The sequence below is a fragment of the Convolutriloba macropyga genome, chromosome 6 (assembly GCF_964194025.1).
Source record: "Convolutriloba macropyga chromosome 6, txConMacr16.3, whole genome shotgun sequence".
NCBI lineage: Eukaryota > Metazoa > Xenacoelomorpha > Acoela > Convolutidae > Convolutriloba > Convolutriloba macropyga.
The window spans coordinates 64400067-64418650 of NC_134473.1; the positions used below are offsets into that span (position 1 = coordinate 64400067).

At 35.3% G+C, this 18584-nt stretch overlaps 1 protein-coding gene across 8 annotated transcripts in view; it reads left to right on the forward strand.

Annotated features, from left to right (window-relative positions):
- LOC142341864 (coiled-coil and C2 domain-containing protein 2A-like) overlaps positions 1-18584 on the forward strand; it is a 145852-nt gene that overhangs the window by 21416 nt on the left and 105852 nt on the right. For all 8 annotated transcript variants that reach the window (XM_075393141.1, XM_075393146.1, XM_075393142.1 and 5 more), the window contains exons 8-11: positions 8061-8276; positions 8691-8965; positions 10958-11114; positions 13462-13917. In XM_075393141.1, coding sequence (XP_075249256.1) covers positions 8061-8276; positions 8691-8965; positions 10958-11114; positions 13462-13917 — 1104 coding nt within the window. The remainder of the gene's footprint in view (positions 1-8060; positions 8277-8690; positions 8966-10957; positions 11115-13461; positions 13918-18584) is intronic.

The window sequence follows — 18584 nt, forward strand, 5'->3', positions numbered from 1 at the left end:
TCGCAAAATAGTTTTTACCAGTAACTTGTTATTAAAACCTAACGGAGGTTTTTCAGCCTCAGTGGTCAGAAAACCCCCGTTAGGGTTTTAATAAAGAGTTACTGATAAAAACTATTTTGGGGCATCGATTAGTTTTTCACTTTTTATTTTTACAAATTCTAACGTTTTTTTAAAACTGGCATTTTTTTTCAAATTTTTTGTCGTTTTGTAAGGTTTCCAGCGTCAAGAGACACATAATTTCCTCTACGGTTTGATAATCGGTCACTGCATAGTTTCTAGATGTAATGGAATGTTTTCCCAGGATTTTAATATTACAAATTTAAGTTTTTTTTAAATAATATTTGCAACTTTGTTTTTAATCTTTTTGATTTTTTTCGGCAGCAGGGTCCTGGGGAACGTCTCGAAGGTTTGGTAGCAAGCTGTTGCATAGTTTATAGAGTTAATGGAATGGTTATCAACATTTTAATGACTCCAGCTTTAATGATAATATCAATTTTTCAATTTTTGGGAAAATTATTATGTTACAAGTTTATGGATTTTTACGAGCCAGTGAGACTTTTTGAAACGTGAAATAGGGGTACTGGATAATCTCTGAACGGGACAACGAAATGGTTTTCAAGATTTTAATATCTAGAATTTTAGCAATATTTTGTTAAAATTTGCGATTTCGAAGTTTTGAATTTTTTTCTTTTCTGAGTTTAGCGATTATTACTGACCGACGAAAGTTGCAGATGAGTTAGTTGACGGAACTCCAGAGACAAAAAGTGGTTTCGAACATTTTTTGCACTGCGAAATCTGAAAACTTTCCTAACTTCTGCATTTTTGCAAATTTTTAAAATATCAGTTTTTCTATTTGTTTTGTATACTAACAAGGCTAGAAAACTAAAAGATGCAGAGTCGAATCGAGATAAAGCTAGCCTCACTATACCGTGTCTAGCTACTGACGAAGTCAACCGCTCGTCGGTCGTTTGAGAGCAATTCGCCCGACGTTGGTCGGTTATGTTTGTTGCATTTGGCCGGTAAATGCAGCACGTGAAAAGAGAGTTTACGTCAGTGTGGTGAACAAAACTGGATAGCACATACAAACGGAGTTCTTCTGCTCATTCCGCACTTTTTTTATGTTCACGCGCTGCGTTTTTGATGCAGTTTTTTTAATCTCAAGTGATAATTTCATGCTCACGATCGGCATTTTCAATGGATTTTCTTTGAACTCAATTCTTGTTAATAGCCACAAAGTGATGGCGGCTATTATTGGTGACATCGTGTTTTAATTCGTCTCCATCGATGACTCTTGCGACCACTGACTTTGCTGAATTCTGCTTTGCTGTGAAAATTTGTGTGCGTGACGTCATTTGTTCCGCTTTTAGATCAGTTGCGGGACTTACCTCACCCAAAAAATGACTCCTGAACTCACTTAATGAACTTCAAAATTTTATGAAAAATTAATAGCTAAAGATCAATAGGGTGCATTTAAGTTGTACCAAGCGTATATTGCCTAATTCTTGAGTATTACAGTCTTGAGTTTATGATCTGCAATATTAATTTTGAAAAAGCTCTATTAAGGCTTTTTCCTTATAGAGCCTATGTGTCTTACTAAAGTGACAGTCTGAATCTAACCCAAAAAATGTAGTGGCCATTTTAAGGACTGTGGTCAATCTTTCTATCTTATTTCTTTGTTTGTGTCAATTGCATGGAAGGCCACAAGCCTCTATCGTGGCTATTTTCCGGCGATCTGCCGCCTATGTTCAATTCTTAACTCTTTTTTAAGCATGTTTTAGTAGTCAGAGTAGTCAGAGGGTCCTTTGAGATAAGTTCTTGAAACTTCTAATGATTTTGACTCTTTGTTTTGGATACAATTTTTCAGAAAAATGTGTGTAGGTGGGAAAACTTGGCGCGTATTTTTTGCTGCTTTTTTTTCCGAGCAGGCCGATTCTTTTTTATAGCCACCCCCATCTCCATCCAGCTATTTTATCGGACTTAAATTTTTGGAATTCAAAGAATTTGAATTGTATGGGGCTGCTATCTTCTAAAATGTGCACACCTTTTCACTATGCTTCATTTCTTTTTCCTGTCACCAGTTTTCTCTATATGAACTGTTTGTCGCCTTTTCTGTCAATTCATATTCGGTTATTGAATGGGAACTAACTGTGTCGAAAGCTTTTTGTGCGAGTAGTTGTTTTGGAGGCGCAATTCGTAATGAAATTTATCCGATTCTTATCAGTTTTTGTTGTCAGTTGCTTTTCCATTGTTATTTTGCGTTATTTTTTTCAAATTAATTCGCTGTGTCATTTAGGAGGTTCATTGTGTTAGTTGGGTTAGTCAATTTCTATTCCGAGGCGTTTCCGAAAGTCTTTAGCCTATGTTTTTTAAATCTAAGATCTGTTCACACATTGGCATGAACGGTGGTTTTGTCGATTTTTGAATTGGATACTTTTCTAAATGATTTTCCCAACCATTTAGAACAGAGCACATACCGAAAATTGACATGCTGATTTTCCCAACAAAGCAGATACCGAAAATTGAAATTAAGAATGGAAACGTTAGAAACCAAGCAACATCAACCGATAAACAATGTAGAATTCGAATTGTATTGGGCCTCTAGGTTTTTATTTTTTCTATATTATTGTTACGACCATGCAATCCTTCTTATTTCTCTAGTTGCTCGCAAACAAAATTTTTTATCAATTTTAGTGCTTGGTGTTCTATACAATTTGTCGCCCGGCCAAATTTTAAATTTTTGTCCTGAAAAAATGGGATGAACAGGTAAATGCTTGAGGGCATTAACGACTGAACAGATCTCTCCGGGCATTATGCATTTCTAGTGTCTAGTTATGCAACTCACTGAAATTTTTTGAGGAGACAGGAATTCATGAGTCAAAGGCGGCCCTTAATCCTATAAAAATTATCCCCTCGGGCAAAAACCCCCCGCGCCCCCGTACCCATCCCCGCTCAACACCACTCCCCTCTTCCACCCTGCTACATCCTCACAGAAATCACGCCCTTATGCTAGCATTAAGCCCCAGTTAGCTATTGGCAAAGCCAAATGCTCACTTGTCGTGCGAGAGCAATTTGTTCCACGTTAGTTGGTTGTTTTTGAATGGAATAGTTAGTTTTTTGTGCAGAAATGTTTTTTTGGTCCAATAGTTTTTCACTTGTATAGCTCGTGATGCAAATAGCTGGCATTCGCATTCGAGTTCAAACACGGCCTATCTTATATCTTAAACGGAATAGAATTCTGTTTTTTGAACCACTGTTTCATTTTGATCTATCTAATCGTTTAACTTCCGCGATAAATCTATAGTATTGTCAGGGCTTTGACGAATTAATGTTGTTTTGGTAGGAACTGTTTGAAAAAAAAAACAATTTCGAGGACGTGGAGATATTGAGAGTCCTTCCGGTTTATTTTAATCATTGCAACTGTTTGTTTTCGTGAATTTTTTTTTTCACTGACTGTTAAGTTTTTCTTCCGAAAGTATTTCGGTGGTTTTTATTTGCCGGGTTATCTGTAGGTTTTATTCTGGCTTTCCTTGTTGTTTCTCGGAAACGAAGTTTTTATAATAGCCGGCGCTAGTCTCTCAACGGCCCTTATTTATGCGCTCTTCTTTTTTACGATTCGAAAACTGGAAATGTTTTGGGGCGCTGTCTTTTTTACCACAGTATTGGTGGAGCGTCTTTTTTGATCAGTAATGAGTGTATTTGAAACAAGTGAATTGCGTTATAAGAAAGTGTTTAGGTCAATTTGACGAAGAGCTGAAAGAAGAGAGATTGGTTTTCTGTTCACGTTATATTTTTGAGAGAGAGCGGGAGAAGTAGGTGTGAAAACGTTTTCGTTACGGGAGGAAATTTTTTTTTGATCACGTGCGGCATTTTCAAAGCGGTTTTTTAGTTAAAACTCCAGTTTTTCAGTTGAATTTTGTATAGTTTAACAAAACTATTGCGTTTAAAAGCGTTTTTGACCATCTTAATAGAAAACTGATGTTTTAGACTCATTTTCAGCTATTTTTACCATTTTGCCATGTTATACTCTTTTCAGCAGTTTTTTTATTCTTCAGGTTTTTTTAGCGTGTGTAGATTCATGTAGTTCAAATTAACTAGTTTTAGGGGTTTTGGTTGGATTTACAATATAATTAATTGCTCTCAAACGAAGTTTGTAGCAATTATATTAGTCCTGTCGGTCTTTTTTTTTATGCGATTTTTCGCTTGACCAATTTTTCGTCTGACGCTTTTGACTTTTCGTCCTCAAAAACGGGATAAACAGGTAGCGCCCAGCGGGCATTATGTGCTCTTAGAGCCTTTCAGGTCTGTTTCAGCTCAAACTGTCTTGGAGACTTATACTTATACTTATGGTGTGAGGGGCGGTTCTTAGAGGTTGACCCCCCCCCCCTTTGTTGACCACCCCCCCCCCCCCACCCCACTATTGGCTCCGCCCCCCCCCCACCGCGCTTTTGCCCCCCCCACCCAGTGCTGCCCCCATCAGCCCCCGGTGCACCCCCCCCCCCCCGTGGCTAGCTACTGACCAAGCCAACCGCTCGCCGGTCGTTTGAGAGCAATTCGCCCGACGTTAGTCGGTTATGTTAGTTGTTGAATTTGAGTTGTTTTCTAAAGATAATTCAGTAAATTTTAGCAAATTTTTTGTCTGTTTTTAAAGTTTTTTTGAATCATTTTGCTTATTTTAACCTTTTCGCAATAGTTTTTCCTGTCAAATTTTTAGTTTTGATCTTTTTTTAGATTTTTCTCTCAAAAGGTGGCATTGAATGTCTGAGAGCACTTTCCATTGAAATAATTAATACAAATTTCTTAATTATTGGTTTTTTTTGTTCTTTGCATTTTCGTTGTTCAATAAGTTTTTGCCAGGCGTTGGGTGGGTAAGTTTCTGAACGGAAGCATTAATAAATTTTATTTGATGAGTGACTGATTGGGAACATTTCAACATTTTGCAGATAATTTTGTTAAAATGTTCTTTCGAATTTTTTTTCGGCTCTGTTCTTCATTTCTTTTTCCTGTCACCAGTTTTCTCTATATGAACTTTTTTGTCGTCTTTTCTGTGATTTCATATTTGGTTATTGAATGGGAACTAACTGTGTCGAAAGCTTTTCTTGCCAGTAGTTATTTTGGAGGCGAAATTGGTAATGAAATTTATCAGATTTTTTATCAGTTTTTGTCAGCTTTTCCATTGTTATTTTTTCATTATAATTAGCTGTATCATTTAGGAGGTTCATTGTGTTAGTTGGGTTAGTCAATTTTCTATTCCGAGTTGTTTCCAAAAGTCTGTTGCCTATGTTTTAAAGATCTGTTCACTTATTTGCATGAACTTTGAAATCATTGAAGTGATGATTTTGGTCACGCTGAAAACAAAAGTGTAGTGGGAAAGCGCGCGGTTTTACGGCGTGATTTTTTTCACTAGTTGTTGAGAAGGGTGAGAAAACGGTGGTTTCATCGATTTTTGAATTGGATACTTTTTTAAAAGATTTTCCCAACCATTTCATAGTCCATTCTAGGTCTAGTTCTACGTTTTGTTTTTTCAATGAAAATCATTTGAATTGAAGGTCACGTCTTCGTCTTAACCTGCTATGTTTTTTCCACCTCATCAAACATTTTTTCGCTTTATCGTAGTTCACAGGTTATGTAGCATTTTGCTTGAAGTCTTTCACTTCGATAGACTCATCTTTTCTTTCATTCTATCCAAATTTCTTTAAATCAAAGGAGAAAGAGCTTAGCAAATGAAACTTTTCTTCATGAGATAACATACTATCTATTATGAGATAACTTTCGATTGATAAAAAAATGCAATGTGACCCAGTTTAGGGACGCTGTCAGTTTGCTACTTTTTAAAAAATCTTCATTCAACTGAAATAGTCGTTGGTAAAGACGGCCAACTTTCGAGAAATTGTGGCTGAATATTTCTATGAATTGGTAAAATTTTCATCGGATGCTCCGAACGTCAGAGCGGTACTTACAACTGCTTAAATGCAACCTATAAGACACTTATTCTATTTCTGACGGGTTATTAAGCGCTGATAAATACTATCGTTTTTGCAGGGAAGAAATGTTTTCGAAGCAGCTAAATTTAGCTCATTGGGCTGCAAATTTTATCATCTTTTTATCACTTTTACCTTGTTTTACAGACTCCACTTTTGGCTGCTTTGTGATAATGAGGAATTTTTGTCTGATGATCTCCTGATTTTGCGTGGCGCAAAGAAATTTGATTGAAGTCTACAGATAAAGTGTCAATACTTTAACTTAAAACATCAAAAAGGCTAGTTTGCGAAGTATTTGCCAAAAAGATTTTTTTAGATATCAATGATGTTTCGTGTATCTTACCGTTTTTGAAAACGAGTATTAAAAGTTTTCAACATCAAGCAGATCATTTTTATACAGTTTCTGATCAAGCTTTACTTACTGTTCATGTTTAAAGATAGAATACATAACTGATGATTCGGATCCAAGAAAAAAGTTTCTAGGTTTTTAATTTTAATTATATGTGGTTGGAATTGGTCGAGTTCCAAGATAATCTGCGAGCGCGCAATCTGAGTCTCATTGTTTAGTTTTGGTTTATTTTTCGCAAGTTTTCTCAAATGAATTTGCAAGTTTACTTAAGTTTTCATTATTAATTGTAAGTAGCCGAATCAGCAATTCCAGGTTGCTATTATTGCGCTCCTATTTTTTTTACAATTCAAAGAATTTGAATTGTATTGGGGCGCTGTCTTTTTAAGATCTGTTCACACATTTTCATTTTTGAAGTCAAATTACAGTAGTGATTTTGGTCAAGCCGGAACAGGAAGAGGATCGAAAAAGCGAGTGGTTTTGGGGCGTACAATTTTTTTTCATTCCAATTTTTAAGTAGAGTGAGAAAACGTTGTATAAACAAACATTTGCTTTCTCACTATTGGCGAGAAATTTTGGTCACGCCGAAACATGAAGTGGAGCGAAAATGCGAGTGGTTTTGTGGCGTAAGCTTTTTCTTATTTTTAAGTTGCGTGAGAGAACGGTGTTTGAACAAAAATTTGCTTTCTCGCTAGTGGTTTTTTGTTCACACTCGGCATTTTTGCTTCGATTTTTTCTTCTTTGTCAATTTTTGATAGCTTTTAGGGAGTTTTGTGGTTAAATTCTTTATTTAGGCGCTCTCCTTTTTTAAATTTCGCTCTACCTTTTGAGCACGTTTTTCGGTTTACATAAGTCCCGAATTTCACGTTTGATTTCTGACTTACCTCACTTACTGTTTCAACTGAATGGATTTTAAATTCGCTCATTGTAGTGGAGAAACATAAAGTACGTTCATGAAGTCATAGTGTATTAGGTTATCAAAGTTCATAAAAGCGATTAATAGCTGGCATTAGTATTATGATTAATAGCATTCAGTTTAGAAGCTGAATTTAGTGTAATTATAGAATCTAACCGATTATTCAATATTTGCACTCGAAGTAAGAGCACTTTGACACTTAAAAGTTCTGTCAATTTCTATCTCTTAATGTTTTCTGTTTCAATCCCAATGTGCGTCAAGTGGATCAACCGCGGCAATTTACTGGCTATGTTCAATTATTTTAGGCCTGTTGTTTTGTTTGCCCAATTTGAAGAGAAATAAATAAACTGACAGAGCATCAAAGCATTAAAGTGCTTCGGAACTCTGTTATAGCACTGCACTATTTTCTATGTGGTGTACAATTTATCGAAACTGCCGATGAATACATGGCATTTCTGAGTTTGAGAATTGTAAAAAAATAATTAGCCGCGAAGCGAAAGCGAGGCAATTATCTTCGATATTTTATATCTGCGTTTTCTTTAATTTCTCAGAATTAATTGGTATAATGAAGTAAATGAGCAAAGTAATGAATTAAAGTTGAGTCCTGATTTAAGTTGTGCTGACAATCAACTAGAGTCTTTTGATTGTTTTGATATCATAGTCAAAGATTTTTTGTCAACTGAGACAATCACTAATTTGAGGCTATATTCGGCAGCTTTTGAGAAAAATTACAAGTTGAGAGCTATGGCTCTAAAGGTTGGTTACTGAAAGTATATTGCCTCTTTGAACATTTGGGGTTTGTCATTTATATGAATTTTAGGCGTCGGCATCAGAGAACGACTCGAGATACATCGATGGTCGCGTCTCTGAGTCATCAGTTGGAAAATATCAATTGTCAATTGAGATCCCAGACATCACATTCACACACCACCCTCTGTACACGAGAGAACACGTTTTAGCAGGGCGACTGAGTGAGGCGTACGAAGAGTATGCGTCTAAGACTGATAAAAATGTCGCCGATCATTACTCTGATAAGGTAAGTTTCAATTTTGTGTTTAAATAGGGTTGAAGTTTAGGGTTTAAATAGGGTTGAAATACTGGGATCAAGTTTAAATAGAGTTGATCTGATTTCGTGTAAGCTAAATTATATAATAGTGAAATTTGGTTTGACTATTTTGTTTTTAAAAAATGGATAAATAGGTCAAAGGCACACTAAATCTACAGCATTCCACGAGAAGAAATTCAAAAAAACATGCATGTAATATGGGTGGAAAATGTAAACAAAATTAACAAAGAAATATTTACAAGGAAAGAAACAAAATAAAATTTTTAATAAAATAGTTGAATCATATATGATTCAAAAACTGAGTATGTTGACTGCTGGAAGTAAAATAATTGCGCATGATGAAAGCTTTAAAAGTTGCTGAGATAATGTAACTGTATGTTGCAGCTTGTGGCATTACGCGACGCCATTCGAAAGGTCCAAGACTCGTTGCGCCACTCGAACGATGACCAGAATTCACATTCAGAAATACTCACACAGCAGCTACAAGCTCGTTTGAACGAGTACATGCGTGAACTAAAACGGACACGTGAGTTGCGAGATAAAGAGGACAGAAATCTAAAAGAAAAAGTGAAGTTGATCACGAAAACATGGAAACAGATTCGAAGTGAACGACAGCAGAATGGCTACACGTCTACAAATGTCAAACTTCTCCTAGAAAAGTACGTGAACAGCTTTCTAGGATGTGATAGAAAATAGACTAAGTATGACGTCTTCTCTCCCCCATTAATACCTTATGGCTTTTTGGTTTTACCTTTTTAATAGCCGCCCTCATCTTCTCAGCCGGCTATTATAGCGCTCCTATTTTTACAATTCAAAGAATTTGAATTGTATTGGGGCGCTGTCTTTTTTTTTTTTTTTTAAGATCTGTTCACACATTTTCATGATTTTTGAAGTCAAATTGGAGTAGTGATTTTGGTCACGCCGAAACAGGAAATGGAGCGAAAAAGCGAGTGGTTTTGCGGCGTGAATTTTTTTCGCTCTAATTTTAAAGTAGAGTGCGAAAATGGTGTTTGAACAAAAATTCGGTTTTTCGGTAGTGGTTTTTTGTTCACATGCGGCAATTTCACTCTGATTTTTACTGTTTTTTTCGATTTTTTGGATGGGATTTTTTTCTAAATGGTTTTCCCAATCATATCACAGCTCATTCTAGGCCTAGTTTTTTGTTTGAATTAAATTTTCATTTCTCGCTAGTGGTTTTTTTTGTTCACATGCGGCATTTTGACATTGATTTTTTGTTTTTTTTTAATTTTTTGATCTGATTTTTTTAAAATGGTTTTCTCAATTCACTCATAGTCCGTTCCAGGTCTAGTTTTCTGTTTAGTCAATGAAAATTCTTTGAATTGTACGTCAGGACTTGTCCTGCTATGTTTTTTTACTTCGTCGAATAAAAAAATGTTTCGCTTTACCTCATTTTGCCGCCTTTTCAACATTTTGCGTGAAATCTTTTTGACTTCTCTAGGCTAGTTTCTCTCTTCTCTCATTCTGCTAAAAGTGATTTTGAACATCAGTTGCTCAGCAAAGCAATTCAAAATGAACAGAGTTAGTACAAAAATGGATGTCAGAAATAGAAACGGGATAAACCCATAAAGCCCAATTTTAGATGCCCGCTATTTGAACGTCGTTCCTATAAGTCTTATTTACCATCTCTAATGCTTATTGTTATTGATAGGAGCCCCTGTAGCCTCTCTCTAAGAAACAGAAGTATGTTCAACTACGAAATGCCATCAAAATAAATCGGACTTAAAAAAATGTTTTTGTACAAAAATCTTTTTTTTTTCAATATCTTCTGTTATTTCAATCCCAATCATGCTTATTGGAATCAACGGCGGCTATTTTCCGGCAATCTGCCGGGTATGTTTTCAATCCCAGTCATGCTTATTGGAATCAACGGCGGCTATTTTCCGGCAATCTGCCGGGTATGTTTATACATTTGTTCTCATACTTTAAGTTGCAGCAATTCATTTAGTCCCGTTGGTCTTTTTCTATTCAATTTTTTGTAATACCGTTTCATCTGCAAAATTGTGCCCCCCCCCCGTAATGATATAAGTAATCTGATTAAGGGGCTATATGTTATCTGACCTCGAAGCTGGGGGGGGGGTGGAGGGGACTATAATGGGAAATACTCAAATTTTCCATTGACTTCACGCGTGACTGCATGATTTTTGCCTTTCAAGTTGCTCTCATTCGGAATCATTGTGAAGCAGCTTTCAATTGAGTCCTTCGACGTTCGTTTGAGAGAAATTCCTTCATATCTGTACAAATTTTGAAACTACTGAGAGGACATAAAATCATTGTTGTGAGCCGCATTTTTTTGCGGTTTCATGAACTTAGTTTACTTGGTTTGAGTAAACTTAGTAAGCGTTTCTTCAAGCTTGCAACTGTTGATTGACTGAAAAAGTATAGAAAATGAAAAATATTGAATTCAATAAAATTTTATAAAAAGTATTTTATTGCACCGCACAACCCTTAAGTTGGCTCTATAACGCACCGATCAATAATTCGGAACATAACTTAGCAGAAATCAGAATGTTTTCTCGCTTACCCCGCAAAATTAGCAAAGAAACTTCACCAAACCTATAGAAACTCCCAGTAGGCCAATAGCGCTAGGAGATGCCCCATGTTTGAAATACGGATATTGTGCCCGCGTTTAGGGAAGATGCGAATAAAGAGTTGGATCTGCTCAAGTGGAAGGCGGACATCGAGGCGGAAGTGGAGGAGGAACGCATGTTTTTCAACATGGAGCATCAGGTGGCTCTTGCCAAGTACAAATTCGAGCATGAACAATGGGCGAAACAAGAAGCCAAAATGGTCAGTTGAAACGAAACCTTCTCAAGATTTGACTAATTTAGTTCAAACCAATTGAGAGCAATCTTGAGCAAAAAAATGTTATCTTTTATTAATAGCCGCGAAGCGATAGCTGAGGCTATTATTGGCCTTCTCTTGGTTTTCTACGACTTGAAGAGGAGTATTGGTTTTCTTAAGGTTTTTTTTATCGGAAGTACTATTTGTTCTGCCGGCGTTTTGACCCAATAGTGAAAGTGAGTAAAATTGACGTTTGAACTAACTTTTTCTGAGCGAGAGAATTTTTTTGTTCATGCGCTGCGTTCAGTGAATGACTTTTTGACTTTGGAAAGTTTTTGATAGTTTGGCGCATTCAGATGACAGTTTTTTACCGTGTTGGCGTCCATTTGGCCCGAAGTTGTTTAATTGTAACTTGGTTTTTTTGTAAACGTAAATTTTGATCGATGCCGAATACACATGCAACCACCTGAAATCGATACCTGAATATTTCTGAGAGCTTAATAATTCGCTTCAAGTATAAAATTGGCCCATATTTCTCAATTTATTTAGCCATTTTTGCCTTTTTTTCATTAATTTTTTCATTTTTGGCTGTTTCAGCGGACTTTTGTCTTGCAAACTAGTAAATATGTCAATATCTTGTTGATAATTCCTGAATTGAATGCCTCTTTAAAGCTTTCTAAGTTTTTTGTAAGTACTTTGAATTTTTACCATAAAAATTCATTTGGTGCAACATCGTTGCTTTTGGATTTGTTTGTTGCTAATTGATTTGTTTTTGGCGATAAACAAACGAAACTCTTTAAAATTCAGTGAAAGTTTTTTTACCATGTTTTGAACATTTTTTTTCCAAATTGTTTTACTATTTCGCAATTGAGCTGTTTTCACTTCTTACTGAGACACGAGGTAAATCTGTATTTTACCTCAGTTTTCGTTTTGGTTTTTAATTAGATTTCCTATTTTGTTTTTGGTTTTTCAGAAATTGCGGATAAGTGTTCTAAAATCTTTTTCACAATGTTTGTTTTCTGCAGATTTTAGCATATCTCTTTCTAACTTTCTCTTAAGACTTATAGTTTTGTTCGCCCTTACTTTATTAAATTATCGATTTGGTTTAATAATTTTTGTCTTTTTCCTTTTAAATTTTTGATGGTTTTTCAAAATTGCAATTGATTTTCTTTAACATGATATGGCACTGAGGTTTTGCTAGATTCAGTTTTCACAGACTTTGACCAGCACTCCTTTCCTCTGAATATTCTTATTGCCTGATTTTTGTAACCTAAGAAATTTTGCGTTTGATTATTGTTCTGTCTCTTTAGTCTTCATTATTAATATTGATTTAATTTTTCAAGCATTGTTTAGTTTTATCGCGTTCATGATGATTTAGAGCGACCACTATTGTTTATAATTAAGGCGACAAAGAACGTTTATATTGTTACCAATTGATTACTGTCTTTATATTCTAAAATAATGTTTCGATTGAGAGAACTTACAGAAATTGATAATTTTTTAAAATGATTATGATTATTTGTTGCAGTATTCAGGTTTTTCTTCCAAAATAAATTTTTGGGAGCCAAAAATGGCTGGAATTTTGCTGCTCGCGTACTTTAAGGTTTTCAATTGCGTACAAAAAAATGGCTTGTTTTATAAATAGTTGAAATATAATTTTTAATTCATTTTGACAGATTTTTATTTGTTTTTGGTAGTCACTTTAGTGGGAACCAGTTGATTTAAAGGGTAATTATTTCACGAAGACGATTCTTCATACGTTTCTGGAAATCTTCCGCTATTTTTATAGCTGCGAAGCTGTAAGCTGAGCGTAGCTATATTGCGGTGCTCTTGGTTTTTTTTTGTTTCGTCGTCTGTCGCTCTTTTTTCCGTTTTACATTTGTTCACACAGCAAAGCTGAAAAAGTCAAATTTCCTGAATGACTTCTTCCTCTCACTAACGGCATTTGCGCGCGGCATTTCTCACTCGCATTAGTGAAAGTTTTTAGGTTGTTTGCGTGATTAGATTTTGATCATACGTGACTTACCTCACTCAATAAAAAGACTTTTGCACTTCAAAACTTAAGTTTAATTTGAATTTGTTTAAGGTCAAAGGAACTCATATGTGCAGTAAAGGTCCCTAATAAGAGGCTTCTGTGGAATGAATTGTAACAAGTTTTATTAATTTATCACTGAATGTTTTTTAGCCTAAATTTTTGAGCGGCGTCGATTTTTTTTTCAATTTAGATCTGTATCTGTTTCTATCTCTATTATATGGCACGCAGGTCTATTGTTTCGCAGCTATTCCGGCAATCTGCCGGCTATGTTTTTTTATTTCGTCGTCAAGATTTTTTTACAAAACAGGCTATTTTCAGAGAAAAATCCGACAGAAGAAGAAAGAGAGAATGCGTAAAATTAACAGAATCGAAGACGAAGAGGCAATGTTAGGAGATACAACTGCAGGTAACGCGAACGATGACCAGGAAACATCGTCATCACCCGAGCCGGTAGCCCCTCAGCCTTTTGATGAAGATAAAGTTCGCCAGGAAATTACCGACAAGTATCTAAAGATTAGACGAAAACCCGGGGAGCCTAAAATTGTCCCAGTTCTTACAAAGGGTGCCACTATAGCTCCCCTAATGCAATGTCCACCTGAGGAAAAGGGAAGGAGAAATGAAATAAAGAATTCGAAGTATCTTCTAAAGGTTCTATATAATGGCAAAGAGGTCTCGCAGACAACCGTCAAGTCAATGTCAGATTCTTTTGTAGTGCAGTTTCAACAGAACTTCAACATCGTAATTGTCCAGTGGCCGGAATCTGTAGTTGTTCAGGTAACAGTTGATTAACTGCTCACAAACGAAGTTTTTAGCAATTATATTAGTCCTGCTGGTCTTTTTATGCGGTCTTTTTTTGTACTACCAACTTTTCGTCTGATCTTTTCTTCGTCTGACCATTCAACCTTTTGTTTTCAAAAACGGGATAAACAGGTAAAGTCAGGTGCACCTCAAATTCTCTTAGAGCTTTACGGCACTCAAGTCTAAGTATGCAGTTCACCGAAAATGTTTTGGAGACTTTTACTTATGGTGTGAAAAGCGGTTCTTAAAAGTTTGACCCCCTCAAATTTAACCACCTCCCCGCACCCACCACTTCCTCCCATTGCGAAAACAAACTTTTTTCGAAGAATGATGTTTAAATACTTTTCCGTATGAGCTCAATCTCGAATAAATAATTTTGAATAACTGTTTTGTAAAACCATTCAATTGTGAGCTTTGATTGTATCATGAAGTTAAAAATCATTATTTATTGCTGCCAATATGATGAATTGAAATCATTATTTATTGCTGTTATATGATGGAGAAAGAACTCTATGCTAACCTGGCCTCTTTTCGAATTCCAATTTTGACCCAGCCCCCTCTCCATCGCCGGAAATATTAATCGGTGAATGACATTTGAAAGCCTTGTAGTGAAGAGGCGGGTTTTTCTGTAGATCGTTTCTCTAGGAAGAACTGACGTTTTGAACAATTTGAATTTTTCACGAAAGTTCGGGAAGCTCAGATTGGAATATCAAATTCAAGATAATACACCTTTCTGGAAGCTTATTCACGCAGTATTGGAATGAGTTACTGGATTGAGCGAGGTATTGCTAGCCTTCTTTTTTTATTAATAGCCGCCCTCATCTTCTCAGCCGGCTATTATAGCGCTCCTATTTTTTTTTACAATTCAAAGAATTTGAATTGTATTGGGGCGCTGTCTTTTTTTTTAAGATCTGTTCACACATTTTCATGATTTTTGAAGTCAAATTGGAGTAGTGATTTTGGTCACGCCGAAACAGGAAATGGAGCGAAAAAGCGAGTGGTTTTCGGCGTGAATTTTTTTTGCTCTAATTTTAAAGTAGAGCGAGAAAACGGTGTTTGAACAAAAATTCGGTTTCTCGGTAGTGGTTTTTTGTTCACATGCGGCAATTTCACTCTGATTTTTACTGTTTTTTTCGATTTTTTGGATCGGATTTTTTTCTAAATGGTTTTACCAATCCATTCACAGCTCATTCTAGGCCTAGTTTTTGGTTTGAATTAACTTTTCATTTCTCGCTAGTGGTTTTTTTGTTCACATGCGGCATATTGACACTGATTTTCTGTTTTTTTTTCTTATTTTCTTATCTGATTTTTTTTTAAAATGTTTTCTCAATTCACTCAAAGTGTATTTTAGGTCTAGTTTTTCTGTTTAGTCAATGAAAATTCTTTGAATTGTACGTCAGGACTTGTCCTGCTATGTTTTTTTACTTCGTCGAATAAAAAAATGTTTCGCTTTACCTCATTTTGCCGCCTTTTCAACATTTTGCGTGAAATCTTTTTGACTTCTCTAGGCTAGTTTCTCTCTTCTCTCATTCTGCTAAAAGTGATTTTGAACATCAGTTGCTCAGCAAAGCAATTCAAAATGAACAGAGTTAGTACAAAAATGGATGTCAGAAATAGAAACGGGATAAACCCATAAAGCCCAATTTTAGATGCCCGCTATTTGAACGTCGTTCCTATAAGTCTTATTTACCATCTCTAATGCTTATTGTTATTGATAGGAGCCCCTGTAGCCTCTCTCTAAGAAACAGAAGTATGTTCAACTACGAAATGCCATCAAAATAAATCGGACTTAAAAAATGTTTTTGTACGAAAATCTTTTTTTTTTCAATATCTTCTGTTATTTCAATCCCAGTCATGCTTATTGGATTCAACGGCGGCTATTTTCCGGCAATCTGCCGGGTATGTTTTCAATCCCAATCATGCTTATTGGAATCAACGGCGGCTATTTTCCGGCAATCTGCCGGGTATGTTTCCAATTGATTTCTGTGCCACCTGTGTAAATTCAATAATGTAATTTCTAACTGATCTTTGTGGTTTTGTTTGTGTGCATGTCGTGATTCTCCAAAAATTTGTTTGGTTACGTATGACTTGCATAACTGAACTGGAAGTGATCCGGTCAATTGAGGTTACAGACTCTAATTCAAGTTTATTCGAGGGCGACAATTCATGAGTTAGACAGATTCCCTAATTTAAGTTTTCCCTAATTCAATTTAAGACATCTCAGAGATCGAAGACAAAAGTTCTTTTTTACGTCCTTTTTGTTGGTAATGTTGTGAGCAATCTGCCTTTATTGGAGTTTTTGTGAGCAATCTGCCTGTATTTTCATTTTTGAATGAAAGAAATAAGCTTCTTTAGCCGGCAGTCAACACCTTAAAATTGCTGACGCAATTCGCTTCACCTCAAAAGACGGCTAATTTGTCCGCATTCTTTGATAGATTTCTGGGTTTGATTTGTTGCCGGTTTTTAGCTAATATAACTCAAATATATTAAAACATTATTTTCCTCTGCCACTTTTTTTGTCAAATTATCGACCTGCATTACACTGGGAATCATTGCTTATTTTTTAATGAACGAACAGTACTAGCAGGGCTAGTTTTGGTCTGATCGTTGAATTCTAGAATTCAAAAATAATCCGGGTTGTAATCGGTGGCCTTTCTGAAAAAATTGTTGCCTCTTATGTTCCTTAAGGAATAGAATGGCTTGTTATGGAGGAACAAAGGAGCCTATTTAATGATTTTAGTTGTAAGCTGAGGGTTTTCAAGACTTTAAAGATAATTTTTTCGAGAAATGTAAAAGAGTTTTGAATTTTCGTCTTTGCTTTTTTGTATATTTGTTACCTAGTCTCATTAATCACAGGTCACATATCCCATTTTAGAGTCAAAAGAGGTGCATTTGGAAATATATATTTCAGTGAAATGATTATAGTTTTAATAGCTTTGACAACGGTTTTTTGCATAAAAATTACATGTTTTAACTCTTGTCTGTATTTGAAGTTCTTTCTTTAATCGTATTACAAATTCTGCATAATGGCAGGGCTCAGAGGCTTCTTTCTGGGGAATAAATCAACATATTTAAATGTTTCAATTAACAGCTGATAAATTTTTATGACAAAGGAATTGTTTTAAAAGAAGTGTTTAATGGCAAATCTCAGAGGCTTCTTTCGGGGGAATAAACAAACGTATTTAAATATTTCATTTTTATAGCTGATAAATTTTCAGTTCCTTTGTCCAACATATTTAAATGTTTCAATTTACAGCTGATAAATTTTTATGACAAAAGAATTGTTTTGAAAGAAGTGTTTAATGGCAGATCTCAGAGGCTTCTTTCGGGGGAATAAACAAACGTATTTAAAAATCATTTTTGTAGCTGATAAATTTTTAAGACTTCGGAAGTAATTGCTTTTTTAAAAAAGTGTCTAATGGCAGGTCTCAGGCTTCTTTCAGAGAATAAACAATCATTTAAATATCAATTTATAGCTAATAAATTTTCATGACTTTGAAAGTATTTGTTTTAAAAAAGTGTTTTTAAACTTTGCATCTTTTTCTTTTTTGTCAATTTGTACTCAATCTCAATAATTACAGGTCACATATCACGTTGCCGGCATCGATGGATAGCACAATTTTAGATGTCTTTTGTTTTAATTGAATTCCTTATGGTTTTAACGGCTTCGACACTGGTTTTTCGAGAAAATCTATTTGATTCTTTTTCTGAATTCGACGTTCTGTTTGTAAACGTAGGACATACTCTGATTTAAAAAGTCACAATGGCCTCGTATAGAGGAACTAACAAACCTAGTTCTTGATTTCAATTTATAGCTAATAATTTTTATGACCCCCAAATAAATTTTTTCGAAAATTATTTTCTGCTTGTTTGTCTCATAAATGAGTGGTCACATATCACTTTATTGGCGTTCAAAAGACGCGCAACCAAACAGCTTTTGTTCTTGATAAAAAGAATTTGGTCAGAACGGCTTCGAAACCCTTTTATCGCAAAATTTTTTTGAGTTTTTTAATAGCCACCGTCAGCCTCTCAACGGCTATTTTTTGGGCGCTCTTCTTTTTTAATTCACTTCACCGTTTGACTGCTGACTTACCTCACTCATTGTTTCAACTGAATGGAATTTAAATTCTTTCACGCATTGAGTTACGCAATGTAGTGAATAGGTTAAAAATCAAAAGAGCAAAATGAAAAGATCAAAGAAACAAGATAAGCGTGTAAAGCGCGGGCTTTAAGTAATAGTGCATTACGTTAAAGCGATTGCTGGCTGCCAGTAGTATTATGCTTAATAGCGTTCAGTTTTGTTTAATTTCAGAATCTAACCGAATTTGGAGAATTTGCCCACCAAATAAAAAAGTTTTGACTTTTCTGTCAATTTGTATCTCTTATTTTCTTTTTCTGTTCCAATTCTATTGTGCGACAAAAGGGGCAAAGGCGGCTATTTTCCGGCGCTATTTTTTGTAGTCGTATGAAAAAATCTTTATTATAACAGGTCCCAATGTCTTATCTAGTGGAGTTATAAATGGTCGTATTACAAACGTATTTAATGACGTCATTTCATATCTAATGGTTTTCGTTACTTTGGAGCCAATTGTTCTCAAACATTATGAGCGTGATTTTTAAGTTAGCCGCTGTTGTTGCTCTTT